Source organism: Tamandua tetradactyla, chromosome 12, assembly GCF_023851605.1.
Source record: "Tamandua tetradactyla isolate mTamTet1 chromosome 12, mTamTet1.pri, whole genome shotgun sequence".
NCBI classification, from domain to species: Eukaryota; Metazoa; Chordata; class Mammalia; order Pilosa; family Myrmecophagidae; genus Tamandua; species Tamandua tetradactyla.
In genome coordinates, this window is record NC_135338.1 from 73,994,195 (window position 1) to 74,004,882 (window position 10,688).

At 36.0% G+C, this 10,688-nt stretch overlaps 1 protein-coding gene across 1 annotated transcript; it reads right to left on the reverse strand.

The window, feature by feature from the left end:
* Window positions 1–464: 464 nt before the first annotated feature.
* On the reverse strand, window positions 465–8,943 carry LOC143652374 (uncharacterized). Its single transcript, XM_077123956.1, has 6 exons — window positions 7,546–8,943; window positions 7,137–7,223; window positions 5,412–5,538; window positions 4,587–4,679; window positions 3,975–4,057; window positions 465–1,718 (listed from the first exon to the last, which is right to left on the reverse strand). Exons 2-6 carry the CDS (start codon window positions 7,146–7,148, stop codon window positions 573–575), a joined length of 1,461 nt encoding a protein of 486 aa, XP_076980071.1. The 5' UTR covers window positions 7,149–7,223; window positions 7,546–8,943; the 3' UTR covers window positions 465–572.
* Window positions 8,944–10,688: the final 1,745 nt, after the last annotated feature.

The window sequence follows — 10,688 nt, forward strand, 5'->3', positions numbered from 1 at the left end:
TTTTGCTCATGTAGGGTAACAATAAATTATAAATTAAGGCATTGTCATACTGACCACAGACCTAGAGTTTCTCACTTGTGTGAGGCCTCTGAAGTGTTTAAGGTTTGTATCTGTGGAAGAAGACACTTCTATATTCATTCCATTCATAAGAAGAGTTCTCGCAAGGCATTTTTCATCATAGAACTGACTAAAGGCTTTACTGCATAGGTGATAATTATGTGGATTTTCTCCAATTTGAAATCTTTCCTGTTGAATGAGAAGTAAGGATGACTGAAAACTCTTCCACATTGACAAATATGGTGTCCTTCATTGAGTGAGTCTATGAGTGTGTTTAAAGATCAATGCTGTGGTTGAAGTTTCTTCTACATTTATCACTTTTACAGTGTTGGTTCTCTCATATAATCCGAGATCAGAATATTGACTAAGTTTTCTACAGATACCAGTTTTATGGTCTCTCACCAGTCTGTTGTCTAAGGCTAGTAATTTGAATAAAGACTTTCCCACACAGATGATATTCATACTGTCTCTCTTCAGCATGAGATCGCTTCTGTTGTTGAAGGTTTGACATTTGACTAAAGGCTCCCCTCCAGAGGTGGCATTAATGTGGTTTCTCTCCCAAGGTGAGTTTTCTCATGTCGTCTAAGGTGAGAAATTTGACTGAAGGCTTTTCCACATAAATGACATTCATATGGCTTCTCTCCAGTGTGAGACCTCTTGTGCTGTTTAAGGCCAGAGATTTCACTAAAGGCTTTCCCACAAAAATGACATTCATATGGTTTCTCTCCAGTGTGAACTCTTTCATGTTGTCTAAGGACAGAACAACGACTGAAGGCTTTCCCACATAGATGACATTCATATGGTTTCTCTCCAGTGTGAACTTTCTCATGTTGTCTAAGGACAGAACGCTGACTGAAGGCTTTCCCACATAAATGACATTTATATGGTTTCTCTCCAGTGTGAACTCTCTCATGTTCTCTAAGGACAGAACAACGACGGAAGGCTTTCCCACACAGATGACACTCATATGGCTTCTCTCCAGTGTGACCTTTCTCATGTTGTCTAAGGCCAGAACGTTGACTGAATGTTTTCCCACATAGATGACATTTGTATGGTTTCTCTCCAGTGTGAACTTTCTCATGTTGTCTAAGGACAGAACGTTGACTAAAGGCTTTTCCACATAAATGACATTCATATGGTTTCTCCCCAGTGTGAACTCTCCCATGTAGTCTAAGGCCAGAACGATCACTGAAGGCTTTCCCACATAGATGACATTTATATGGTTTTTCTCCATTGTGAAACCTCTCATGTTCTCTGAGGACAGAACGCTGACTGAAGGTTTTCCCACATAGATGACATTTATATGGTTTCTCTCCAGTGTGAGACTTCTCATGCTGTTGAAGGCCAGAGATTTGACTAAAGGATTTCCCACATAAACGACATTCATAGGGTTTCTCTCCAGTGTGAGCTCTTTCATGTCGTCTAAGGGCAAAATGACGACTGAAGGCTCTCCCACACAGGTAACATTCATGTGGTGTATTTTTTCTGTGACTTTGCTTATACTGACTGGGAGACGACTGACAACTGAGGGCTTTTCCATATTGTTTGTTGGCATTTGTTAACTTTCTTGTGGGAGTTAAGAAATGTTGAGTCAATGTAGTTCTCTGAATGAAATTCCTTAAATCATGACATCCAATGAGGTTTTCTTGAGTGTGAGATCTCTGTTTTTGGGAAAGAAGAAGCTGTTAAAGGCTTGCACACAAACATGCATAAATTCATTTCCCTACATATTGATTCTAGACAAATCACACAGGGATAGTTTCCAGTTGAAATATTTTCAATGTTAGTTATCTGCACATGGTGTGTTACTATCCTGCAGGCATAGAGATTTTTTTTCACTTAATCAAGATTTATTTCAATGCCTGGAAACTTTTGATATTACTGAAATTTCTCAAAATACATAAATCATCATATAAGTTTTTGAAAGTGTCAATTCTGTGAACTAGCCTCTAAATAACTTACTCTCAGATTTTTAAAGGCAGTCATTATTTTAAATATGCAAGGCAACACTAAAATATCAAAGAACTTTCATACACTTATGAGGACATAATTATTAGCAAACTATTCAAAGAAAATAATAAAAAATCTGTTTTTATACCTTGCATATTTGTTTAACTCTGCTTCATGAAAGCACTAATAATTGAGGCACGTTTTGTTCAAGTATTTTAATAATGACATTAAATTACATTTTCTATATATTTTATAAAAAAATAAGAAATGCCACAAACTGATTTGTTTGCCACAAATTCATACACTAAAAATTAAAACAACCAACTAAATGTATCATGTTTCCCTGTGGCCCAATAAGATTGTTATACATTTCTCTATATACTTTATTCTAATTTGCAGAATAGGGAAAACTAATTTATAATGAGTTTTTTCATCTTTAAAATTACCTTCCAGGGCAGCCCACAGTGGCTCAGCAGGCAAGAATGCTTGCCTGCCATGCCAGAGGACCCGGGTTCGTTTCCCGGTGCCTGCCCATGTAAAAAAAAAAAAATTACCTTCCGCATATTCCCCCTTCTTTCCTGCAAATCTGGCACTATAGTGAACAATGAAATAATGTCCCACTTCAGGGACCCAAAGCAATCTGTAACCTTCATTTACCAGATACAAATATCAAATATCTGCCAACATAAACAGACTCAAATTCGTTAAAAATTTGCCAAAAATCCAGGAAGAAAAATACATGAAATGAAGATTATTTAACTAGAACTTTGTTATTTATCCTTTTCCGTCATCTCCTCTTTAAATTGGTACTAAACACACACAACTACAGAGTTTATATTTGCTCAGGAGCAAAGTACACTAAAAATAAATTACTTTCTAGCTCTTTCATAGTTTGATTGGCCCTAAATATTTTCAGGGGAGAGGAAGCCCAAGCATTTTGTGTTCTTTAAGAAACTGGTATATATAAATGATCTACTATGTGTTCAAATAAATCTTGGAGAAACCTTAATAATTTTTTTTCTAAATGTGCACTGCAAATATGCATGGCAATCAGTATTTTTTTAGTGAAATGATGGAATGGTAACACAGATTCAATTTCTAGTAAGTGTACAGTTGTAAGCTACTCTAAAAATTTAAAAATTGATACTGAAAATCATTTAAAAGGAAAAATAACTAAACAAGAAAAATGTTGGAGAACAAAAAATATCTCCCCTTAAAAGGAGACAAATATTATCCAACTGAAAAATGACCTACAGATAGGAAAATACTCATTTCTCTTTCTCTTAAAATATAAAAAAACAAAAAAAATGATGGGAGGAAATAGCCAAGGCCAATTAGAGTTGACATTTAGGTCTATATAAAAATGAAACAGAGTACAATGATTTCATCTCATGAAGGAAATGATGAAATATTTCACATCTTCATTTCTATAATAAATTATATTAATGTAAAAATATAAGGCATAATTATAAAATGTACTAAGTCTGAATATTTCCTCTTAGGTTTATAATAATCTACCAAACCTCTGATTAATGCACTTACTTCTAAAAGCCCTCTCTGTTTAGTAGTATATGCTATACAAATACATACAGACTGCTGTTTCACCAAAAGAATTATATATCTCATTACAAGTTAGGGATGTGCCTTTCATCCATACTTACGTAGGTTTTATTTCCATTATAATAAACTTTGACAGCATTTGAAATGCAGAACTATCAAATCAATTTTTAAGACATCAATGTTTTTTCAAAGATTTGGCATATTAGCAATGTTCATCCTTTTTAAGACCTCAGATTATGGTTTTGAGTTCAGGTTCATTTTTTTCCCAAAATTTAAATTATCCAAAACTTTTTGCTAAGGCACTGATTACTCCCAATTAATAAGAATCATGTGACTTTGTTGAACTACTAACATCCCATTCCCAAGTCTTTAATTTAGATAACCAGGGTAAACATACATGAGCTTACCATTGCCATAATGGTGGATATGTCCTTTGTGAAAATACGTGGCAAGGATATAATTTCCTGTTTTTTAAGTCCAATTTCCCTACCTAAATAATCGGAAAAAAATGTTGAATTAGAAAAAAGAAAATGTTGAAAAGCATCAAGGCCCATGTAAGACTGTTTCAAACACTGATACTTTGATGTAGAAAGAGCATCAAATGAAAATACTGTAAGTAATAAAAGCACATTATAGGACCCTGACAATTAGAAAATATTTTCAGGATTAAAACATGAGAAAATTAAAATGTGGATGGGAGGTAAAGATGGGAGGGATACTCAAAAGTGAGAACCAGACTATTGGATATGTGAAAATTTAATTCCAGTAACAACATAATATCCATTTCCCTAAAGCCAAAGGAATTGAGAGGAGGACACATGAAGAAAGACTGATATGTGAAGCAACAATTATACCATCTGAGGAATTCTGCCTAGTTGCCTTGCCTACATTTCAGAAATTAATTGCTTACTTTTTTTTAATTGCTCACTTTTAAAAACCTGCATTTAATGTTTCCATGAACCTATGCACTTACTGACCAAGGATCTCCTTATATTGAAGTACAGGTTCCCAGAGCTCACCTGGACTGTGTCCTTGGATAAATCTTCCTTCTCTCCATAATTCCTCTCCTTGCTTCAACTGGGAAATCATATCTGATTTGCAGAGATGATACCCTGTTTTTGGTTTAAAAAAACAAGGTATCTGAATTTTGCAGTTATTATTTTATCAATTCCAGGGCTGGTTACTGAGGAAGAATAAGAAGCACATTGAAGGTCATCACAGGAAGGGAGAAAACATTCAAGGTCCTTCACCAGACTATGAAAAACTCCAAGCACTGTGCCCTAGTAAAATGATGGCCTCTGGTTATTGAACAGGAAAGGATCTGCAAGCTAGGCACAGGAATAACCATTTTGAACTCAAGTTCAAAGGCAGACTGCAAAATCCTCAGCACTTTCAAAAATGGAGAAATTAAATTTCTCCACATTTGATTCAATTTTATTTTCAACAACAATCCAATAAGAATAACTTCAAAAGAACATACATTTCTAAGTTATATATGGGAAAAAATCTGCATGTCATTTTTATTCCTGTGGTGTCCAGTTGCAGCACAGCAACTAGAGCAGAATAATCATTTAGAAAATATTCAATCTACTTATCAAAAAATGTTCACTGAATTCCCAGCACTGTCTTGAGTGTTGGAGATTGAGTAGGCAGGAAGACATGAAATTGTGATAAAGAATACTGCATTGTAAGTGGTGGGAAATGATGTTTAGGTAAAAGGTAGTTTTAGGAGCTCCCAAAGAATCAGGGCAGAGATTAGAGTCAGAAATGGGGAAACTGCTCTAGATATTTAATCCATGAATGAATGAATGAATGAACAAATAAATGAATATTGAGAGACTCACCCACAGAGACCAGATGACTGATATTTTCTAGCATAGTATCTCGGAACAGGTTTCTCTGGGATGTGTCCAGCAGAGCCCATTCCTCCTGGGTGAAATCAATAGCTACATCTTTGAAGGTCACTGATTCCTAAAACATCATGGATATTCAGTTTCAGACAGGCAACACCTAACAAATGTCCAGAGTAGAATGGTCTGGATAACAGCACTGAGGAAGAAATGGTGGTGTGTATAGAAAGCCCCAACTGGTTTGAGATTCCAATAAAATCATTCTCCATACTGGCCTGGCTTCTGCTTTTGAGTAAACTCATAGAGACATTCACATTCTGAATACATAAAACTCTTTTATAAAGAAATATAATATGGTGGGTGGTGTGATATAACTTGGGAACTTCCAATTAACTGGTAATTATAACTTCCAGATTGGTGATTATAAAATCTGTATACAAAAACTCATAACTAAAACCCTCTTCCCCATCAGTTTCACGTTACTCTACAGGTTTATCACAAGATAAGCAATAGCCATGCTATGCCTCTTTTCAACAATGACTATAGTTACATTATTTCTAGATGAACATCAGTTTCTTCATTTATGAAATGGTTTAACAACCTGTTAACAAATGTTCAAGGACCTAATAAGGTAGCACGAAGAAGTAGTAAACAGATTAAATATGTCATAAGTCTATTTTCATTAAAATGGCAGTAGACCTTGAAGCAATGTCCAGCATCCTGCAGATTCTAAAGAATTTAGGATCAATAGATCCAACCTCTCTCAATTCTGTACAACTTAGGTGTTCATTAAATGACATAAGGACAGATTATATATCAGCACAAGCTAGGGGCCTGTGAGACTGATATATTCAAGGAAGGTTCTTTTCTGAGACTTCCTGTGGTATGAGGCCTCCCAATATTCAATTTTTTCTGGGATCTCCAAACATCATTATTATTGTCTTCCATATTTTAATCTTGTTTCTCTGCTCAGGGTAAAAGAAGCCATATGATTGGTTCTCTTATCTCCAGTTCTTCAAAAATCTCCAGGAGACCTTAATTTTACTCCTTCTACCATTTACCTCTACAAAGCACAGTGAAAATTAAGGAAAAATATTTTCTTACCCCTTACTTCCTGTTGTTAAATTTGAATAATGATTAGAAAGAGAAATATTTGATTGGGGTGAGGGTGGTAAGAATTTTAGTTTAATTTTTTTGAACTTCAAAGTGTTCAAATATATTCTATCAAAACTTTAAGAAGTTTAAAACAGGAAAGTAAATACATGATTTCTCATTGTTTCCTCTGTTCTAACCTCTGGTGCTCCCCTCACCACTGCTTATCCCTTACCTCACAGTTTTTAATGCTGAACTGATTGGACTTACCTGATGCAGCCTCAGCCCTCCTACCGGATTGTAAACTTCTGCTCTTACTCATCTCTATCACCACAATCCTAAGCCTATTGCAGCCAATAACATAGTTAATGAATGAATTATTTCACCAATGAGAAGTGAGAAAAATTCCAACATCTCTTCTGTGAAGGAACAGACTATAAGAATGGGTAGACTGCATTACTGTAAATACTGGGAAAGTTATTATTTCTTGATGAATCCTTGACTCAGTTTCCCCAGTAAGCTGGGGAAAATTAATTGGTGTGTAGGTCTTTCAATATGTCTGGAGCCAACAGAAGGAATCATTTGGGGAAAACAGTGCTGTCATTTCACCAGAAATTCCCAACTCACCTGTGGTTGCATTCTCAATGGCTCAATCACCAACTCTCTTCCTCTGGGATTTCACTCATGTATGGGTGAAGCATTAAGCTGGCATAGCTGAGGATGGAGAAGAAGCCATGAGACTCCAATCTTGTCTAAATTTCCCAGACCTAGCTGTCATGAAACCCCAAAACTTTACCTGGGAGTAACCCCCAGCCTAGCTAAAAAGACCTTGCAGTTTGCTCTACAAGTAATAGAGAGAGGACTGTCCTCTCTGTTCTCTCCCAGAATTAAAAGTAAGGCTTTTGGGAGGTGGGGCAAAATGGCAGCATAGTGAAGTGTGGAATTTAGTTCATCCTCCAGAGTAGCTAGTAAATAGCCAGGAATCGTACAGAAAAAGTGCTGGGAAAAGTGCAGTGGCCAGACACACAGCATATACCTGCCTGGAAGGGGTGGAATGGCTGAGATCCCACACAAAACTGTAAGTCCCCCAGGATGCAGAGGCTGGTGCCCCTGCTCTATGGGTATGGCAGGCTGCTTACCCGAGGGGAATGGAAACAAACTTTACTAGTAGCAAGGACTTATCAACCAAGCTCCAACTGTGGGATTAATTAACAAATTCTGACTACTGAAAACAGGCCGTGAGCACATATAAAACTGAAATAGCACCAAAAGAACCAGTTTTTGCCCTTGCCAAGAGAGGACAGGGCTGGTGGAAAAAGGGAAAACAACCAGAGGCTTTTTGAGTTGGACAGCACAGGATACTGGAGAATGGCTGGGTCCCAAGAAAAGTGGGCACATAGAGCCACATACCAACTCAAGCTTGATTAGTGGACCTGGGAGCAGAGGTCTGGCTCTGAAAGGCTTTTTTTTTTTTTTTTTTTTTTTACTTCTTAACAGCTGATTAGATAGAACTGCAGGCACTCTCAGGCTCCAGGTACAGCCATAGGTAAGGGCCAAATGAAGGCATGTCTGAGAGACAAGGTTAAAGTCACCCTAATACCAAAGCCTAACAAAGATACTACAAGAATACAAAATTACGGACTACTCTCTTTACTGAATATAGATGTAAAAATCCTCAACAGAATACTTGCAAACCTAATCCAGAAGCACATTAAAAGAATTATGCAACATGTGTGCCTGTTTGAAAGGATTTATGTTCCCTAGAAAAGCCATGTTTTAATCCTAATCAATCGTAGGGGAGCAATGGTTTCTTCTAATCCCTATTCTGTACTATAGGTTGGAAACCTGATTAGGTTATCTCCACGGAAATGTGATTCAATCAATTGTGGGTAGGTGTGATTCTAATCAATTAAGCTTGATTAGATTGGACATGTCTCTACCCATTCTACATGGTCTCAATTAGTTTACTGGAATCCTATAAGGGGAGAAATTTTGGAGAGCTCTTTTTGAGAATGAGGAGAGAGTTGCAGAACCACGACAGAAGGATGAGAGAACCACAGAGACTACCAGCCAGAGACCTTTGTAGATGAGGAGGGAAAATGCTTCCTGTGAAGCTTGATGAAGCAAGAAGCCTGGAGAGAAAGCTAGCAGATGATGCCATATTCGCCATAAGTGCCCTTCCAGCTGAGAGAAAAATGCTGAACATCTTCGGCCTCTTGAACCAAGGTATCTTACCCAAGATGCCTTAGATTGAACATTTCTATAGAATTGTTTTGAGTTGGACAATTTCACAGCTGTAGAACTGTATACTAGCAACTTCTTAAATTCCCCTTTTTAAAAGCTATTCCATTTCTGGTATATTGCATTCCAGAAGCTTGCAAACTAGAACACCATGATTTATTCCAGGTATGTAAGGCTGGTTCAATGTAAAAAAAAAAAATCAATTAATATAATAAACCATAGCAATAAATCAAAGCAGAAAAACCATATGATCATCTTGAATGATGCAGAAAATTCATTTGACAAAATTCAACATTCTTTCTTGATGAAAACACTTCAAAGAACAGAAATAGAAGGGAAGTTCCTTAACATGTTAAAGAGAATATAAGAAAAACCCACAGTTAACATCATCTTCAAAAAGATCAGTAACAAAAAAAGGATGTCCACTGTCACCATTGTTATTCAACACTGTGCTGGAAGTCCTATCCAGAGCAATTAGACAAGAAAAAGAAATAAAAGGTATAACAAGTGGAAAGGAAGAAGTAAAACTCTCACTGTTTTCAAATGACATGATACTATATGTCAAAAATCCCAAATAGCAAACCTACTGGAGTCAATAAATTAGTACAACAAAGTGCAGGGTAGAAGATCAACACCCAAAAATCAGTAGTATTTCAATATACTAGTGATGAGCAATCTGTAGGGGAACTCAAGAAAAAAAAATTCCATTTAAAATAGCAACCAAAATAATCAAATACTTAGTAATACATTTATTAAGTATATAAAAGGCATATGCACAGAAAACTAAGAAATTGTTAAAACAAATCATCAAAGGCCTAAATAAATGGAAGGGCATACCATGTTCATGGATTGGAAGACTAAATATACTTAAGATGTCAATCCTATGCAAATTGATTTACAGATTCAGTGCAATACCAATTAAAATGTGAACAACTTACTTTGCAGAAATAGAAAAACCCATAACCAAATGTATTTGGAAGGCAAGGGTGCCCTGAATAGTTAACTACATTTAGCCTTCCTATCCATGAGCAAGGAATGCCTTTCCACCTATTTAGATTTTCTTTGATTTCTTTTAGTAATGTTATGTAGCTTTTTGTGTACAAGTCCTTTATGCTAGTTAAGTTTCATCTGAAGTATTTGATTCTTTTAGTGGCTATTTTGAATGGATTTTGTTCCTTGACTGATACCTCATTTAGGTCACTGCTCGTGTATAGAAATGTTACTGATTTGTGCATATTAATTTTTATATCCTGCCGCTTTGCTGAATTTCTTTACTAGCTAAAGTAAGTTTGCTGTAGATTTCTCAGGATCTTCCAAGTATAGTATCATGTCATCTGCAAATAATGAAAATTTTACTTCTTCCTTTCCAATTTGGATGCCTTTTATTTCTTTGTCCTGCCTGACTGCTCTAGCTTGAACTTCTAGCACAATGTTGAATAATATTGGTGACAGAGGGCATTCTTGTCTCATTTCTGATCTTAGGGGAAAAGCTTTCAGTCTCTCACCATTGAGTATGATGCAGGCTATCATTTTTTCATATATGCCCTTTATCATATTAACGAAGTTACCTTTGATTCCTATATTTTGAGGTATTTTTATCAAAAAAAAAGATGTTGAATTTTGTCAAGTGCCTTTTCAGTATGAATTGAGATGCTCATGTGATTTTTCCCTTTCTATTTGTTAATGTGCTGTATTACATTAACTGATTTTTCTGTGTTGAACCATCCTCATTAACCGGTATAAACCCCACTTGGTTGTGGTGTATAATTCTTTCAATGTGTTGTTGGATTCCATATGCTAGTATTTTGTTGAGAATTTTTGCATCTATGTTCATTAGGGAGATTGGCCTGTAATTTTCCTTTCTTATACCATGTTTACCCGGTTTTGGTACTAAAATGGTATTTGCTTCATAAAATGAGTTAGGTAGTGTTCCTTTTT

Excerpts from the sequence above, each read along its gene's own strand:
- LOC143652374 (XM_077123956.1), bottom strand. Across the intron at positions 4,058-4,586 it reads TATCCAAGGACACAGTCCAG|GTAGGGAAATTGGACTTAAA; the intron begins GTGAGCTCTGGG and ends CCGATTATTTAG. Across the intron at positions 1,719-3,974 it reads TATCCACCATTATGGCAATG|AGATCTCACACTCAAGAAAA; the intron begins GTAAGCTCATGT and ends TCCCAAAAACAG.